The sequence below is a fragment of the Chiloscyllium plagiosum genome, chromosome 1, assembly GCF_004010195.1.
Source record: "Chiloscyllium plagiosum isolate BGI_BamShark_2017 chromosome 1, ASM401019v2, whole genome shotgun sequence".
Classification (NCBI taxonomy): Eukaryota; Metazoa; Chordata; class Chondrichthyes; order Orectolobiformes; family Hemiscylliidae; genus Chiloscyllium; species Chiloscyllium plagiosum.
The window spans coordinates 126497624-126517400 of record NC_057710.1 but is presented as its reverse complement, the minus strand read 5'-3'; the positions used below and the strand labels follow the sequence as shown (position 1 = coordinate 126517400).

The following is a 19777-nucleotide window of genomic DNA, read 5'->3' as shown; positions in this document are numbered from 1 at the left end:
AAATATTTTCCAAATGGATTTTTCTCCTTTTTTTTTCTGTCCTGGAAAATTACATCTTGCTGTTTTATCATTGAACATGCATAGATTTAGATGTGTAAGCTCTGTCCTATCTTGGGGATTCAGATTGCCCAGTCAGTTGCAGTGTCTAAGCTGGAGTTAAAATTACAGCTTCCTTCGCATTGTACCTCATAATCACTGATCATATTTCTAAGTATGCCAATAAAAATGAAAAGAGGTGTATTGCCAGGATTTCAAACTGAGTGATTGTTATTACCATAGCTGAAAATTATGTTGTCACATGTTGGACAGGAGAGAAAACAAAACAACCCTGTTTATCTTCATTATCTGAATAAATGTTCTCAGTACGCACATAGTGGGGTCCAGCAATATTAGCAGTTACTTTCCCTGTACAAGTAGGGTCTGTCTTAGTTTAAAGACCTGGATTTGAGTTTCGCAAAGTCAACTCATGCGCAAAAAGTATTGTTTTATCGAAAAGAGTAACCAATTTGTAATTCTGTCATGACTTGTAAAAAATGAAGTACTGGGCTGCTTTTGCTGCTCTATATCTATTGATCCTGAATGTACTGGGCTTTACTGGGGAGATGGGAGTGTTACAGCTGTGCATAAGTAATTTTATGGGCGAGTTCTGGGATGGCTCCTGTTTCCACTATGTTTCTGCTCAGTTAAGTTTGTAGTTTCCATCAAATATTGGCATTTTCTCTGTTTTGTTAGTGCTATGTCAAGAGCAGAGCTGACATCATGCTCACTGGCCTTGAACAGAATCAGAGTTGGGAAACTAAACAGATCACCTTTAATTGGCACTGCATCCCTGGAATGAAAATTGACCCTTTATTTTTCTGAAGTGATTATCCCTTGGTATTGATGCAAGATTAACATTGACATATTAATATGTCTATTGCTAATGTCTATGATAAAGAGTACTGAGAGACAGCAGATTTATCAACTGCACCAATTGTCATAAGATTTCCAGTTCTGATGAAATTTGGCTTTCTAGCTGTAGTTGCTGGTTAGATCTATGCCAGAGAATATACAACTGTTAAGATAAATATCTTCTAAGCTAATGTCAGTACATTGAATTTGTTATTTTCTTTCCATCAAGGTTCCTTGTCCCTATTGCATTTCAGCAGACAAATCGCCCAGTTCCAGTTGTTTACTCTCTCAACACAGAGTTTCATCTTTGCAATAACGAGAAGGTCTTTATGATGGATCCATCTAAAACAGAGATGTCCTTGGCTGAAATGGATTATAAGGGAGCCTTCTCTATGGGTATGTGGTTTTCTAAACTCATTTTGTAATAGGTTTGACTATTACAAATCTCTCCTTTCCAACAGTTTATGTGACCCTAGTTGAAGCATTTTCTCCTTGTTCCAGAAATGACAAGAATGCCCTTCATATTTCATAGAATCCCTACAGTGTTGAAACAGAGCCTTCGGCCCAACAAGTCCACACTGACCTTCAAAGAGTCACCCAGTCTCCTACCCTATTACTCTACATTTACCCCTGATTAATGCACCTAACTCACACATCACTGAACACTATGGGCAATTTAGCATGGCCAGTTCACCTACCCTGCACATCTTTGGACTGTGGGAGGAAACAGGAGGAAACCCACGCAGACTCTGGGAGAATGTGCAAACTCCACACAGACAGTTGCCCCATGGCTGGAATCAAACCTGGGTGCTGTGAGCCAGTAGAGCTAACCACTGAACCACCATGCCGTATTATTCACTCAAGACTTTTCAGCAAGGGTAGATGTGAGATTTTGTGAGAGGGTAAGGTGCAGAATCGAACAAAGCATCATTTTCTATGATGGTGTAAAATTTGCAAAAGTAAATCAGTTACCTGTTTTACATTTCTCCTGATCTATTTCCATTTCTTTCCACACCTTGTTTGGCGACCACCTGTTTTGGATATGGTCAGACATGCCCATCCTAACTCTCTATACGGCAAGCTCAACGTGTGTTGCCTTTTTCATAACATGCCGTTTAAAGCTTTATTTTAAATGGACATGACCTGCTATGTCTGTCAATCAGTTGATCAAATAATGTACTATTTTCATTGCACTATTCTCACAAACTTACATAAGTTTGATTTTGCAAATTTAGTTTCTAACCTGAAGAATTGAAGTCATATCAGACTTGAAACATTAACTCTGTTTCTCTTTTCGCAAATGCTGCCAGACCTGCTGAATTTCTCCAGCAACTTATCTCTTTAATTCAGATTTCCAACATCCAGTAGTTCCAGTATTTTGCATTTATTTGCATGTGAAGTCTGCACCCTGAGCTATAGCTGACACTAATAATGCCTGCAGAAATTTGTTTTGCTGTAGATGTAGAAGAAAAGAAATTTGTAGTTATATACCAATAAGACACACCATTGCTGTTATATTCACTCAGCCCGTTATGGATTCCAAAAATTGAAATATTACTAAAGAAACTATAATTTACTTTAGAAACACACAAGCTTACTGATAACTTAGCTTCTAAACAAGCCTTTCCTTCCCGAAGAAAAACAGTATGCCCTCACGAATGTGAGTTGCTTGGATTCAAAGTTAGTAAATGTTAAACATATCCACTGAACCTCCAATTCACCACAGCCTCACCCCAACCTCCTCATGCTGGACTAGAATTCACTTGAAGTCTTTTTTGGCATTCCAGATTCCCTAAATGCTGTGATGTAAATTATTCTTCCCTGCATGTGGCCACAAAACTTGCATCCAAAGCCTCAGTTGAGATAATAGAATGGAAATCAAAGGCCCTGCAAAGTGGGCCCACTGTACTTCTTACCTTTGGCCTGTCTGCAGCTCCTCATATCTGGTGTTTTACTACAAACTGCAGGCAGTGCCTGTGACTGAGCAGGTGGCTCCATGGTTTGACTAAATGATGAGGTGCTATTCTGTCACACTCTCTGCTCTTCTATTACTGTGCAAGCAGTTCTTTGATGTCTGAAAGCAGGAATTGAAAAGACAAGTTTTGGTTCAAGGAAGGTGAATACGAAGCAAAAAGTCTGTGGTTACATATCTGCAGCTCGTTCATGATGCCAGACAGCAGGACAAGGATTAGCTGCAAGGTGGTGAAGATACAAAGTAGCAATGTACTGTCATCCTCGGTGTTCTCAGCAATGCCAGATCTTGCAGGTTATGACCCATGATACAGACAGCCATTTCCTCCATAGAGCTCAGGAAATGCATTTGTCAGTCACCAGTTTGCCTCACCTTTCAATTCTGTCACCTTGACATGCAGGTGAAAGAACAAAATGTGAATGGTTGTGTTTGTGTGATGAGTCACCTTTTAGATGATGGTTCGAGATATATGGAAGCAGCAAGAAGAAGTAAGCACTGGAAAATGTGAGAGGGTAAGGTGCAGAATCGAACAAAGCATCATGAGAATCTGAGAGGGGGGAGGTGAAATATCTGGATATTCAGTTCAAATGCTTATTACCAGGACTACTGAGTGTATCTGGTTTGAATTTCAAGATAGGTCAATTAATTTCCTTTATTACAAAAGGTTAAGGGATGTGGGGATAGACCAGAGAACTCGAATTGAGGTAGAAGATCGAGTAGAATGGCAGAGTAGGTTGTGGAGTACTCCAGAACCACCTGATGAAGGAGTGACGCTCCGAAAGCTAGTCCTTCCAAATAAACCTGTTGGACTATAACCTGGTGTTGTGTGACGTTTAACTTCATTGATGTTGACCAGCTATATAAGTTCATTAGACTTCTTATGGCAGTGCTGCCAGTTTTGGTCACGTTCACAAAATTGTCATTCCTCTGCTGGGGAATTATGGCCTCACTTCCATGACTGAGGCCTCAGTGCCACGTTCAAACTAGGGAGCACTCTCTTTGAAAATGGTATTCCATTTTCCTTCTTCAAAATTGCAGCAATGGCATTTAACAGCAGCCTGTTGTGAATCAGTATTCTTTACTATTGTGGGAAACTTTAGGAAGTGCAGGCTGTTTGCACTATTTCCTGTTGGCACACATTGATCACCCCTGCTGAATTTCAAGTACCTGCTCAAATCAATGACACAATCCGCTAAATGAGGGATGACACCGAATCTGGATGCTATCTACCTCTGAACCCCATCCCGAGAGACAACATGGAGGATAAAAATCATCTAATAAAGCAAATTAAAATAAAAATAAATTCACGTTCACCCACAGTAAAAGGCCCAGCTTTAAGGACCCAGATCAAACTGCAATAAACAAATGAGGCGTCAACTCAATTCAGTTCAAATATTTTTTTAAATGTGGTGGAGTATCTTTAAATATTAATTAGATTCTGTGTTGCATTTGAGCTTTGAAGATTTCAAAATATTTTACTGATAGTAAAGGAAATTTTGTACCTGCCTCCGGCCAAATTGCCTCAATGAGCTGTCGGACAGAATTATAGCCAAGCTAACCATCCTGAAAAACTGGAAAAAAAAAGGCAAGTTTGGAGTCAGGGCAGCAAAATGGTGCAGGGAGAAGACCCTGCCAGCTTCCACACTTCCAGCAAATTAATTCTGGATTGGAAAGACTCTTGGGCCTTTCCACCTGAAATCCAGTTGAGGGTCTTAAGTGGGTGAGAGAGTCATAACGCATGTAATCTGAAACTGGGCTCCTAAAATGGGATCCCACATTCAGAGGCACTCTACATTAGAAAATGGCAAAGGGGATACAGTGCTGAAAGCTGTCCCATTTCCTGATTCACTCCTCTCCCCAACCCATTCCACAATCCCTATAAATCTCACATTCCCCTTTTATCTTGAGCTCCTCATTGATTCTGGACCTCTAGTGGGTATGTTACTGACAGCGACCACTGCTTCTGGGATTGCACCCCTCAGGATCCTTAATCCTGGGAAGACCCAATGATGGCCACTAAAGTGCCTGATGGACAGTTGATGTACAGGACATTGGTTAGGCCACTTTTGGAATATTGTGTGCACTTCTGGTCTCCCCCCTTTAGGAAGGATGTTGTGAAACTTGAAAGGGTTCAGAAAAGATTTACAAGGATGTTGCCAGGATTGGAGGATTTGAGCTGCAGGGAGAGGCTGAATAGGCTGAGGCTGTTTTCCCTGGAGCGTCGGAGGCTGAGGGGTGACCTTATAGAGGTTTATAAAATCATGAGGGGCATGGATAGGGTAAATAGACAAGGTCATTTCCTTGGAGTGGGGGAGTCCAGAACTAGACGGCATAAGTTTAGGGTGAGAGGGGAAAAATTTAAAAAGGTCCTAAGGGGCAACTTTTTCACACAGAGGGTAGTAAATATATGGAATGAGCTGCCAAAGGAAGTGATGGAGGCTAGTAAAATTACAACATTTATAAAGCACCTGAATGGGTACATGAATAGGAAGGGTTTGGAGGGATATGAGCCAAATGCTAGCAAATGGGACTAGATTAGGTTAGGATATCTGGTCAGCATGGACAAGTTAGACCGAGGGTCTGTGTCCATGCTGTACATCTCTATGATTCTAAGCGGCCCTTCTCCATGCGAGATGCATTGCCACTTCACAAACATTTAATTCTACCCTTCTGTTATCAAAGCTACGTCTCCATAACTCAGGGACAATTGGACCGCCAGCAGCAAACATGCCCACTGGTTCTAAGCCACCACAATAATTTGACCTGGTCAGCATTCAGGCCTCAAACCATATGAGGCAGTGCTGGGACATAGGTGATCTCTTTACGGGAGAAGGGAGGTATCAGTGCTACAAAGGCTCGGGTTGTGACATTTGGAGGGGCACTCATCCCCTCTGATCTATAAAACTAAATTAAAGCCAAAGTTCCTAGATCTTTTTGTGACTGGAAAACCGCTGAAATTGTACTAATTGTGCATGCAATCTGTTCTGCACGGTATTCTTTTAACCTGGTAATTGAAGTCCGACTTGCATCAAAAGTCCTTGAAAATTTGGAAAAAACACACTCTATAATGAGGGGCCGAACAATGGTCAATCCTTTGTTATATGCCACTATCCACGTTTTGCAGAACAAAGTAGGAAATGGTACCTATATCATGGTCCTATTGCCCTGAAAATGCCAGGTAAGAGGGCTTAAAGCCTCCTTCATTTCTTAACACATCACCAAAAGGTATTAACGAAAGAGGAATGGACCAAACCAACTAGTGGATTTCGGTGAACCTCCACAGAATGTTAGTGTTCAGGACCATTTGTTCGAAGTTCAGTTGCACTGAAGATCAGCATCACAGCGGTGACTGTTGCTTCCTGTCTCCCGAGAAAGAATTGTTATTCCTCTAACTACTGGAAATCTATAAATATGCTGCAGCTACTGTTCACTTACTCCTTCCCTCTTTGGTTAAGAATGCAAAAATATACTTAACAAAATCAGTATGGAATGTTCTAATCAGTATGCTTCCAAAATCAAAGAAGATTACATTGACCATATGATGCAGTACTAAGGGAGTTTACTGATTATTGCATATTACCTAGTTATGTTACCCAGTCAAGGCACATGTCATTCTTGGAGAGCTTTGTGGTAGGTCTGGAATCTTGTACCAGAGCAAAAGGGTTTTGTCTGTTTTTATAGACCTAATAGTAAATTTTACAGATTTTAAATTAGTGTCTCACTTGCATGGTAATATGGAGTGAGATGCATTTACATATTGCCATTCACAGCAGTTTTCATTTTTCTAAATAAGTTCTAAAATAAAAGTTATGAAGCAGCAATTGAAATTTTTTCCCTGCTTTTCCAAAATTTGTCCAATTTGAGGTTCTCGGTTCCATATTTTTCTCTCTTCCCTGGGGCAACTGGATTATCAGAACTATTGGCTAATTCACAGCTGCCACCACTGCCCAACAGCAAGTTGTATGATTTAGTTCTGATCAGTCAGCAACTCTTCTTTCTTTGGAAGTAATACCTTGTATGAATTTCCATCCAGTGGACCAGCAGAGAGTTCACAAGCTTCCCATAACTTAAAGGAACTGGCAGTCCTGCCTGTTAATTTTTTTTTTTGCCTTAGCTGTTCAACTGTGAGCTGTTTGTAACACTCCATAGCTTTTCTTAAGACTCCAAAGGAAAGCTGGAAGACTTTGAGATACTTCCTCAACTACAAATAAACAAATGAACATGTTTTATTTTTAAACATCATTCAATTCACTGCAGTCTTTCATTATTTTTTCTTTTTCTGACTCTTAACATGGCAGAATTTAAGGAACTGCTCTGTACCATATTATTTAAAAGTTCTGTATAAGATTACCACAGCAGTACCCATAATTAAAGCTCTTTGCTTTAGTCTGTCTTGGCACTATGGTTAAAAAATAAACAATTCCTGTTTAGCCCACTTTCAGATTGTTCTCTTTAACTTTGCATCTGACAAGTAAAACAAGCAGAAGGATAATTAGAATAAGTAATTATTTTCCAGGGAGCAGTATGTATTATCAAATTATTTCTATCCTGAAGAGAACATATAGTAATCTCAGAGTGTGTTTATATATCACAAGACATGGTCAATTACTGTAGACCTGTGTTGTATACACATGATGGAATGTTGCCCAGAAAACAATGATTCACTTATGTTCTCATTTTAATAGGTCAGAAACTCTATGGACGTGTGCTTTGGAATCCTGAACAAAACCTCAACTCTGCCTACAGGCTACAGCTAGAGAAGGTGTATCTCTGCACTGGAAAAGATGGTTATGTCCCTTTCTTTGATCCAACTGGAACTATTTATAACGAGGGTCCACAATATGGCTGCATTCAACCCAACAAACACTTGAAACATAGATTCCTCCTTTTGGTATGTTTACAACATAGCTTTTCAAAATTGTGGAGACAACCTCTCCCATTTTTAAACTTTAATATATAACAACCTTTATATCATGAAGTTAGCCAACCAAAATGTACATACAAATGATCAGCTGGATGTTTTACCATCTATAGTATTGAAGACAGTAAACAAGTTAATTCGGCTTGCCCTCTAAGGTGCCTTTGAATATGGGAATCTCACCTGGATACTCCACTGGTCTCATGATAGACATGCAGGTGGAAATCGAAGACCACCTCATCTTGGACTTCAAAACACTAAAAGCATTTCAGTCACCCTGTGTGAAATGGAAATTACATAAACTTTCAACTGTCTCTGAGGTCTGTTTAAGTTCTGAGAAAGGGTCATTTGACCCGAAAAGTTAAGTCTGATTCCTCTCCACAGATGCTGCCAGACCTGCTGAGTTTTTCCAGCCATTTCTGCTTTTGTTTCTGATTCACAGCATCTATAGTTCTTTATTAAGTTCTCTACAGACCCGGAATATTGGTTCCACAGGCAAAGAGGACTATCTTCCCAGTAAGTTTGTAATAAGACTCTAATCCTATTCTAGCCTTCTATTCTGTCTGCCAGTTTGTTTTGTATTTCCAATGCTATCTGTGTATTATAAACTGGCTCTTAAATAGCTTTGATGTCCAACCCAGTTTTGAACTCTAACTTGTGCAATTCTGTTATAAGATTCATCCTGATTACTAATGATTTGGTACAGGCAGTGCTTGCCTAATATAGAGTGCTTCGGAAATGTTAGACTTGGTTGAATATTAACTTTTTTTTGCTCTTTTTAAAGGATCGCAACCAACCAGAAGTAACTGACCAGTATTTTCATGATGTACCCTTCGATGCTCAGTTTGCATCTGATGCACCAGAGTTTCTCACAATGAGGGATGTGCCTGGAGTGGATGGTTTCACTATGAAGGTTGATGCTTTATACAAGGTTTGTCTGCTTGTTTAATTTACATTATTAGGGGCATTACATTGGCTCTTTCCTGTTGCATAAACATGGCTGTCCAATTTGTTTCATATGGAACGTCCCTGAGATTGTCCCTTTTTGCAGTATTTAGCCTGAGAACAATTCAAATGAAAGCAAGCAATGACTTGGATTGGACATTTATTTTTAATTTAGAAGTACATTTTACAATTTGCGCCAAGATGCACATCAGCATTAAAACCTTTAACAATACACAGCAGTGATGTGTGCAATCAGGATGAAAACTTCCTGATCCTGCACAGCAGAGCTCCAAGGTAAGGTGGGAGAAATAAGTTGTTGGGTCTGTGGCCTGACACATCCCCCTCTCCGAGTGATCTTGCCAGAGTCTGATCATCACCAGCAATGGCTAGTGTTCCCACCCCGCTCCCTATTCTCAGAAACCAGCGGCAGCAGCAGGCAGCTGCCCAGGGTGTCTCTAAGGCCTCCTATACTTACTCCCAACAAGCACAGCAGGAACCAGTGGGTTACAGTTGTGGCTGCAGGCTGCTCTATGGACTGATTTCCTCTCCACTAGAGAGGCTTGGCAGCTGTGGGTACAGCTTCTGAAAAAAGGTTGAGAGGACCTCAGAGGGCACCACGAGATGGAGGCATCATTTTGTTTCCTTCTGACAGTCCCTACATTCACTTCAGCTGTTAGGGCTGCCATCGTGTCATGGTAATAGGCTGGCTAAAAGGACCTGAAGCTGCCATCTTTAATTAGCAGTCCTAGAGTAAGCCTTTTCACTGGAGAGCAGGTTTGATGGAAATTGTCTTATCTTGTGGTTGTCCTGAAAGGAGACAAGATTCTGCCCATAGTAGAGTTTAAAATGTCACACTACACTAAGTAACATACATATTCTCTGCTTCTGTTAATATTTAAGTGGCTGCAGCAGAGAATGTCCTGTCTCGTCTACTCTTCACTGATTGCAGTGTACTGAGAACATTATGAGGCACAAATTGTGCCAAGATTCTGTTAAATTTCTGGCATAAATGAAAGACAGACAAAGACCAGTTCAGTACAGAACTCAACCATTAAATATTAAGGATTATGGCTTAAAGAGGCCATATGAAATTTATTGTTTGAATTTTGACAAATACCCAATCGGAGCAGGAGAAAAACCCATTGACCGCTGGTGTCTGTTCTGCCATTTGAAAATATTCCAATTGATCTGATAGTGGCCTGAACTCTTTTTTTCCTGTCTACTCCCACTTCCACCCTCCAACACTATTCAATTCTTTTGTTAGTCAAGAACCTGTCGACCACAACCGAAGTGTGCACCCTACCAGCCCCGTGCTCTGGTGAATAGAGTTTCACAGATTCATGACTCTCAGAGAAAAATTTCTCCTCATCTTCACCCTAAATGGGAGGTCTTTTGTTTTCTAAATAGTGTTCCCTAGATCTAGTTTCTTAACTGAGGGGAAATATTCTCTCAGTCTTTTTAGTTCAGAAGTAGCAACCACACCCAGCTCGCCCATGATTGATGATAAATGACTATTGGGGACCACTCCCTCAGCCACTGTTCTCCATATCAGATTATTTGTCAGTTAACTGGACATTTTTATGTTGGAGAACTGCAGTTGACATCAAGTTAGGGAGCATCTGCAATACATGCATTGATAAGGCTTAAAACCAATGGAGCATTGGAACATTTATAGTCAATCTGACATTGTGAATTCACATAGAAAGGAAAGCACCAAGAGCCTGATCCCAGAATCTCTACAGTGTGGAAGGCCATTTGGCCCATCAAATCCACACCGACCCTTCGAAGAGCATCCCCGTAACCCACATTTCCCATGGCTAATCCACCCACCTTGCAAATCCTGGGTCACAATGGGCAATTTAGCCTGGCCAATCCACATTCCTGTACATCTTTGGACTTTAGATTAGATTAGATTAGATTCCCTACAGTATGGAAATAGGCCCTTCAGCCCACCAGGTCCACACTGACCTTCCAAAGAGTAACACACACAGATCCATTTCCCCTATGCTATATTTACCCCTGACTAATATACACCTAACACTATGGGGAATTTACCATGGCCAATTCACCTGACCTGCACATCTTTGGACTGTGGGATGAAACCGGAGCACCCAGAGGAAACTCGCGTAGACATGGGGAGAATGTGCAAACTCCATAGCCAGTCACCTGAGGTGGGAATCGAACCCAGGTCTCTGGCGCTGAGAGGCAGCAGTGCTAAACACTGAGCCACCGTGCCACACTGCAGACTGTGAAACGAGATCAGAGCATCCGGAAGAAACCACTCAGATACAGGGAGTGTGTGCAAACACAGTCGCCTGAAGTTGGAATCAAACCCTGGTCACTGGCGCCATGAGGCAGCAGTACTAACCACTAAGCTATTGTGCCAAGCCTGATGTTTACATATTACTTCTCAGATTAATCGCTTAACTTCCTAACTCATTCTGCCAAATTTACTCAACCATTTTACCTTGGTGAGAAATACAGTTTGTAAAATTGAGAGAAAATGTTGAATTCACCTTGATATAATTCATTGTTTTTTAGGTGAAATACTTAATCATCTCTTAACCAAGATTATGTTGTCCTTGTCATGGCTCTAGTTAATTTATTCTATATTGCTGGAACCTTGGACCTTGTGAGAACAGGACATAAGAGCTAGGAGCAGGATAGGCAATTCAGACCCTTGAGCCTGTTCTGCTGTTTAATACAACAACAGCTGATCTCAGCTTGGCCTCAACTCCACTTTTCTGCCCACTCTCCATAACCTTTCAACCCATCAATCCAACTAATCAAAAATCTCCTCCCTAAGTTTACTCAATATCCCAGCATCCACTGCACTCTGGAAGTGAATTGCCCAGTGAGATAAATGATTTCTATTGATCTCTGTTATAAATCTGTTACTCCTTTTCCAAAAACTATGACCATTTGCTCTGGATTGCCCTACATGAGAAAACATCCATCCTGCATCTACTTTATCAATGTCTAAGCATCTTAAATGCTTAAAATAAATCTTCTTTTCTTGCTCTAAACTTTAGAGAGTTCACATTTGTAAAAATTGCAGCCAAAGAACTCCTGGCAAGTTGTTATAGTATTTTTTGAAGATTACAAAACCTGCTGTCATTGTACATTTGTGGGGGAGTGTTGATCAAGCTTCCATCTGTTAGGAGTATGGTTTAGACCATAAGATATAGGAGCAAAAATTAGGCCATTCAGCCCATCGAGTCTACTCCACCATTCAACCATGGCTGATAAGTTTCTCAATCCCATTCTTCTGTTTTCTCCCTGTATCCCTGGATCCCCTTGACAGTCAATAACTTATCTATCTCTGTCTTAAATATACTCAGTGACCTGATCTTCACAGCCTTCTGTGGCAGTGAATTCATGGATTCACTACTCTCTGGCTGAAGACATTTCTCCTTATCTCTTTTTAAAAGGTCTTCCCTTTACTCTGAGGCTGTGCCCTTGAGTCTTAGTCTCTCTTAGCAATGGAAACAGCTTCCCCACATCCACTCTGTCTAGGTCTTCAGTATTCTGCAAGTTTCAATTAGATTCCCCCCCCAGTGCCCCCATCCTTCTAAACTCCATTGAGTATAGACCCAGAGTCCTCAAATGGTCCTCATAGATTAAGTTGTTCATCATGGGACCATTCTTGTGAATCTGCTCTGAACACGGTCCAAGGCCAGTACACCCTTCCTGAGATATGTGACGCAAAACTGCACACACAAGTCCAAATGTGGCCTGACTGGAGCCTTGTCGAAAAGTGTGGTGCTGGAAAAACACAGCTGGTCAGGCAGCATCCGAGGAGCATGAGAGTTGACGTTTTGAGCATAAGTTTTTCATTCCTGATGAATGATTCCTTATGCTCGAAACGTTGACTCTCCTGCTCATTGGATGCTGCCTGACCGGCCGTGCTTTTCCAACACCACGTTTCAACTCTGATCTCCAGCATCGGCAATTCCTTCTCCTGACCAGAGCCTTCTACACCCTCAGAAGTACATCCCTGCTTTTGTATTCAAGTTGTCAAAATAAATGCCATCATTACGTTTGTCTTCCTAACTACTGACTCAACCTGCAAGTTTCCTTGAGAGAATTCTGAACTAGAACTCCCAAGTCTCTTCGCATTTCAGACTTCTGAATTTTCTCCCCATTTAAAAAAGTCTGTATTCTTCCGACCAAAGTGCATGACCTCACACTTTCCCACATTGTACTCCATCTGCCACTTCCTCAAAGAATTCTAGCAGATTTGTCAGGCATGACCATGATGAAACCATGCTGACTATGCCCTATTTTACCATACACTTCCAACTATACAGAAATCTCATCTTTCAAGATGGAGTCCAGGATCTTACTCATGACTGAGGTTAGGCTAATTGGTCTGTAAAGCCCATCTTCTGTCTTACGCCCTTTTTAAACAGAGGTGTCACGTTAGTGATTTTCCAGTGCTCTGGGACCCTCCCTGATTCTAATGACTCCTGAAAGATTACCACTAACGTCTCCACTATCTGTTCAGCTCTCTCCCTTAGAATTTTGGGGTGTATTCCATCTAGTCCAGGTGATTTATCCATCTTCAGCCATTCAGTTTTTCTCGCACCTTCTCCTTGGTGGTGGCCACAAAACTGAGCTCTGCCCCCTCACTCTCTTGATTTTTTTTTGGGAAATTACTTGTGTCTTCCACTGTGAAGACTGAGGTGAAGTAATTATTCAGTTCCTCGGCCATTTCTTTGTTCTCTGCTACTATCTCTCCTGCATCATTTTCCAGTGGCCCAATGTCCACTGTTGCCTCTCTTTTACCCATTATATATCTAAAGAAACTCTTATAGTCTTCCTTTACTAGCTTAGCCTCCTATTTAATCTTCTTCCTCCTTATTTCATTTTTGTTGCTCTCAGTTGGTCTTTGTAAGCTTCCCAATTCTCTGGTTCACTACTTTATATGCCTTCTCTTTTGCTTTTATACAATTATTGACTTGCCTAGTCAGCCTCATCCTCCCTATACCATGCTATGTTTTCCTCAGGGTGAATCTCTGCTGTGTCTCCTGAGGAATTCTGAGGATTGGAGGGTGGCTAATGTTATACCGCTTTTTAAGAAAGGTGGGAGAGAGAAAGCAGGAAATTATAGACCAGTTAGTCTGACCTCAATGGTGGGAAAGATGCTGGAGTCTATTATAAAGGATGAAATTACGGCACATCTGGATAGTAGTAACAGGATAGGACAGAGTCAGCATGGATTTATGAAGGGGAAATCATGCTTGACTAATCTTCTTGAATTTTTTGAGGATGTAACTATGAAGATGGTAGCTTCCATGGGTGGAAGGTTGGCTTCTGTGATGGTCTGGGCTGTGCCCACAACCCTCTGCAGTTTCTTATGGTCCTGGGTAGAGCAGTTGCCGTACCAGGCCGTTATGCATCTGGTCTGTATGCTTTCAATGGTGCATCTGGAGAAGTTGGCGAGGGTCTTAATGGACATGTCGAATTTCCTGAGCCAGCTGAGGAAGAAGAGGCGTTGTGCCTTCTTGACAATCACATCTACGTGGGAAGTTCAGGACAGGTTGCTGGTTTTCGTCACTCCTGGGAACTTGTCGCTCTCCACCCTCTCAACCTCAGCTCTGTTGATGTGGATGGAGACGTGTACTCCTCCTTTCTTCCTGAAGTCAAAGGTCAGTTCTTTAGTTTTGCTGACATTGATTGAGAGGGTGTTCTCAATGCACCCCCATGTCACCAAGCCCTCTATCTCCTTTCTGTATTTATTGTGAACAGCTGGGGACCAAGCACTGAGCCTTGTGGTACCCCATAAGTCAAAGTCAGCCATCATGACAATGACCCATTCATTCCTACTCTGTTTCTGTCAGCCAATCATTAATCTGTGCCAGGACATTACCTCCCATCTCCCAGATGCTTTAATTTTTGAACTAGTCTCTTTTGCTGGGAGCCTTTATCAAAAGCCTCTTGAAAATCTAAATTTATTACATCCACTGACTCCCCTCTATCAAATACGGGGTAGACCATTTAGGACAGAGATGAGGAGAAACTTCTTCACCCAGAGAGTGGTGGCTGTGTGGAATGCTCTGCCCCAGAGGGCAGTGGAGGCCCAGTCTCTGGATTCATTTAAGAAAGAGTTGGATAGAGCTCTCAAAGATAGTGGAATCAAGGGTTATGGAGATAAGGCTGGAACAGGATACTGATTAGGAATGATCAGCCATGATCATTTTGAATGGCGGTGCAAGTTCGAAGGGCTGAATGGCCTACTCCTGCACCTATTGTCTATTGAATTACTCCCAGAAAGCCCTGCCATTGGCGTTCCACTGTCTTTCCTGCTCGGCTCTTCGCCCAGTCAATTCTACCCAGCTCCTCCCTCATGCCTCTGTAGTTGCCTTTATTCAGCTGAAATATTGTTACCTCTGGTTCTGTCTTCTCTCTCTCAAACTGCAAAGTAAATTTGATCATGTTATGATCACTGCATCGTAAGAGTTCCTTCACCATAAGCTCCCTTATCAAGTTGCACAACACTAAATCCAGAATTGCCAGTTCCCTAGTGGCCTCCATCACAAGCTGCTGCAAAAAGCCATCTTGTAGACATTCCACAAATCACTACCAACCTGATTTTCCCAGTTCACCTGCATATTGAAATCCTCCATGATCACTGTAACTTTGTCTTTCCTACACATCTTTTCTATCTCCTGGTGTAACTTGCGCCCCAGCTCCTGACTACTGTTTGGAGGCATATACATAACTCCAATTATGCTTTTATTACCTTTGTGGTTCCTTAGTTCAACTCACAGATTCTACACCATCTGATTTAAATTTATTTCTTGCTAATAGAGCAACCCCACCCCCTCTGCCCACCTGCCTATCCTTTTGATAGGATCTATATCCTTGAATATTTCCAATCCAGATCCTCTTGCAGCCACGTCTCCATGCTGCCCACCTCGTCATACCAAGCTGATTTATCCTATTCCTTATATGCATTAAGACATAACACCTTGAGTCTTGTATTGATTGTCCCTCTTCTCAATATCATTCATTTGTCCAGTGAGCTTGAAGTTTGATTGCTAAAGCTTTCCAGATACTCTGTCCTATTTGTGTCTGTGCTGGAGATTTTAATGACCTCTCCCAAGTTCTGCACTCTTACCTTTTAATTCGAGTTTTCTAAATTCCCCTATAACTGAACCCCCGCCCCATTTAGTTTAAAGCCCTGTCTCCAGCCCTAGTTATGCAATTCTCTAGGACTCAGATCCCAGCACAATTCACATGAGGAGCATCCCATTGGAACAGATCCCTTCTTCTCCAGTACTGGTGCCAGTGTCCCATGGATTTGAATCCATTTCTCCCACACCAATCTTTGAGCCACACATTTACCTACTTAATTTTATTGATCCTGTGCCAATTAGCTCATGGCTCAGGTAGTAATCCAACGATTATTACCTTTTTTGTTCTGCTTTTTAATTTAGCTCCTAGCTGTTTATACTTCCTTAGCAGAAATTCTGCCCTAGTTTTATCTATGTCTTTGGTACCTATGTAGACCACAACCACTGCATGTTTATCCTCCCACTCTAAGTTCCTCTGCAGCCCAGAAGAGATATCCCAAACCCAAGCACCAGGCAGGCAGCACAACCTTCAAGACTCTTGAGCCTGGTCACAGCGAACAGTGTCAATGCCCCTAACTCTACTGACCCAATTACAACAATCTCTCCCCACATGAACGGCTCCCTATACCATGGTGCTATGGTCAGTCGGCTCATCCTCCCTGCAACCTCCATCTCCATCCACATAAGGAGCAATACTCTTGAACCAGTTGGACAAGGATAAGGGCTGAACCTCCTGCAACTCCACCATTGGACTCCTTGACCGTTTCACTCACAGCCACAATCTGTTGTTCATGACCACTTGCCAAATTTGTAAGCTATTCTAATGGTTGTGATTGTCTCCTCAAACACAGCATCCAGGTAACTCTCCCCATCCCTGATGTGTCGCAATGTTTGAAGCTCAGACTGCAACTCCTCAACTCTGAGCCACAGTTCTTCCAGCAACAAACATTTATTGCAGACATGATCACTGGGAACCACAGTGACGTCCACAGCTCCCACATCACACAGAAATAACACATTATCTGACCCTCCATTCTTATTTTATTTAATTAGTTTTGAATTTGTGTTTATTTTAACTGTTTTTGTATCTCTGCTTATGCAAGTTGTAATCAATAAATTAGCAAGATTCAATTTAGCACAGATTCCAATTTAGCAGGCCCTTATTAGCCAATAATCACAGCCCTCCTGTGACATCACCTTTCAGTTTCCCATTCAGATTCAGCAACAGAATCACCCACCTTCCCAGAATGCTCTCTACTCAGCCCCTCTCCCAAAGTAAAGACCCCAAGTCCACGCGGTAAGTTTATATACCACTTACTTTCCCAGACTGCTCTCCGCTCGGCTCTGCTCCTGAAGATGTAGCCATAGATCCAAACAGTACCGTAGTATTAATCTCACAGTTCCAAATACCACCATGACAGTGGGTGCAGTTTAAATTTAATTAAATTATGTGGCATTGAAAGCTAGTCTCAGTGATAGAGTCATTGAGTTGTACAGACCCTTCGGTCCAATAAAACCATCATTGAATACTGTAATGCCCTTTAGCAAATGAAATCAGCCATCCTACCTTGCTTTGATTTCCATATGACTCTAGACCAATAGGAATAAGGTTGACTTCTAACAGCCTTATGAAATGCCCTAGCAAACCAATCCATTCAAGAGCTATAGGGTGTGTTGCCATTGACACCAACATCCCATAAAGGAACAAAAGGGAGAAAAGAGAATGAGAGATGATCCTACTGAAATAGATGTAATCCTAGTTGGGGCGATTCACAGGGTGGATGCTTTTCCTGTGGTAGGAACTAGAACTAGGGGACACTGTTTGAAAATAATGAGTCTCCTATGTAAGATGGAGATGTGATTCTATTTTACTCGAATGGTCATTAGTTTCTGGAATAGACTTCGCTAGGAAGCAGAGGAGACAAAGTTATTGAATATGTTTAATGTTGAGTTAAATAAATTCTTAAATGGCAAACAAATCGATGGGTTTCGAAGTAGACACTAATTAGAGGCCACAATCAGATCAACTATGACATTACCTGGTGGCAAAGCAAGCTTATGTCAAATGTTATTCCTGCTCCTAATTCCGATGTTTGTAAAACAAAACTGTTTTATTCTGAATTGTGTCAAGCTGCTTTGAGTATTGTTGCACTCAGACAGACAAGTGGGGTTTACTCTGATTTGTGCCCTCGAGATAATGCATATGCTTTGGGAAGTAATGAAGTGAGATACTTCCTGCAGTATTCCTGCTGTTGTAGCACTGTATTTGTACAGGGGTACGGGTAAGTCTCAGAGTGTTGATGGAATGGGAATCAGCAATGGCAGTGTCATTGAATATCTAATGGATATGGTTAGCATCTCACTTGATAAAGATTGACATTGCCAGGTCTTAGTTACGTCTTGATTATATGTTTTCTATTACTATATGACTTTGTTACTTCTTTTAGGTTGAAGCTGGCCATCAATGGTATTTGCAAGTCATTTACATTATTGGTCCAGAATCCCTTTCTGGACCACGGGTTCAACGTTCACTTAATTATCGATTCTCACGCCGAAGGCGAGACCTGGTGGACAAGAATGGCAAGTTAACACTTGATAACTCTTTGATTTATGACAATGAGAATGATCAGGTCAAGAATGGCACAAACATGAAGAACTTGAGGCTGGAGTCTGAGGCTGTGGCATTGACCTCACACAAAGAAGCATCAATCGGAGGTGCTGTCGCTGCCATCATGCTGCTACTTCTGTTTCTCATTACTGCTTGTTTTTTAGCAAGAAAGTGTAAACATAAGAAATTACCTAAGGAGATTCCAGAGGAATATCCACTGAACACAAAAGTTGAAATTTGCAACAAAGCACTGAATAGATTGGAAAAGAACTTAAATGGCAAGCACTACACAGAGAAGAATATCAACATATTAAATAAAAATGATATCATTCGGGTAAAGGGTGTCAAGGTTAAACAGGTAAACCTCAATGTTAAGCTTCAGAATAATTTGCAAGATGGTACAGAGGTTTGATGATTGACATTTTATTACAAAATATGTCATTCTTTTGTGGTGAGACGTGGGGGAAGAAAGAGAACAAACTTGAAAAAAAAATTGTAAACAAAGGGAATATGGTCTGAGTGGTCATGATTGTGTGTGTGATTCTTTTGCAATTGAGCTACCTCATTCTTATATACACATGTACCACATTAACACAGTACTCATTAAACCTGGTGTATATCTGTTCTTGAACTCTTTTGAAAATTAGATGCCTTTGGGAAATTCTTTTTTTGTCTGCTCATAATCTCAATACTTTTCTGATGGTAGCTCAAGGATTGTGCATGCTTTTAAATATTGAAAGTTTCTTTCTTCATAGCTGGGCTAGATGATAATCTGAGTTGTCTAAAAATACCTGCAAATGATCAAACCACTGAAAATTTCACTCTTGTTATACTGCTTTGTTTCCAGCCATGCATTTATGTTCATGTAAAAGTTTGTTTTTAACTGGATGTGGTGTGTAAATATCCTTTAAGTGCAATTCCAGTTTAGAGGCAAAGTTCACCCAATAACCAATCATTCAGAAGTACACATGATTTTCATTTTCATTTTTTATACTTGTGGTAAATTGAACAGACTGAAAGGTATTGTTAAATATTTGGACATCAGCAGCCCCAGTGTAATCAAAGTTTGTGTTTTATTTTGAACAAATACTATTTTATGTACTGTATTATCTATTGTTGGGTTTTGTATCCTCTGTATGGAGTAGTGCAGTCAAACTTCAGGGTTTATGTTTAACTGCTTAATGGAACTGTGAGACAAACCATATTTGAATTGCATTATTACTGTACTGTATTCACATGAGGATCCCAGCAATGCTGCTGGTGGAAGCCATTAGCACATCACTATCTTCAATTAAACTATTATATACCTGTGAGTAACAAAAATGCTGTCCCATTTCTTTTTTTAGTAAGGATCAGCCCACTCA

At 41.1% G+C, this 19777-nt stretch overlaps 1 protein-coding gene across 2 annotated transcripts in view; it reads left to right on the top strand.

Moving 5' to 3' along the window:
* Positions 1-19736, top strand: part of fras1 (Fraser extracellular matrix complex subunit 1) — a 441368-nt gene extending 421632 nt beyond the window's left edge. For both annotated transcript variants that reach the window (XM_043696280.1, XM_043696287.1), the window contains 4 exons: positions 1121-1287; positions 7549-7754; positions 8566-8712; positions 18253-19736. In XM_043696280.1, coding sequence (XP_043552215.1) covers positions 1121-1287; positions 7549-7754; positions 8566-8712; positions 18253-18825 — 1093 coding nt within the window. In that variant the 3' untranslated portion in view covers positions 18826-19736. The remainder of the gene's footprint in view (positions 1-1120; positions 1288-7548; positions 7755-8565; positions 8713-18252) is intronic.
* The last annotated feature ends 41 nt before the right edge of the window (positions 19737-19777 follow it).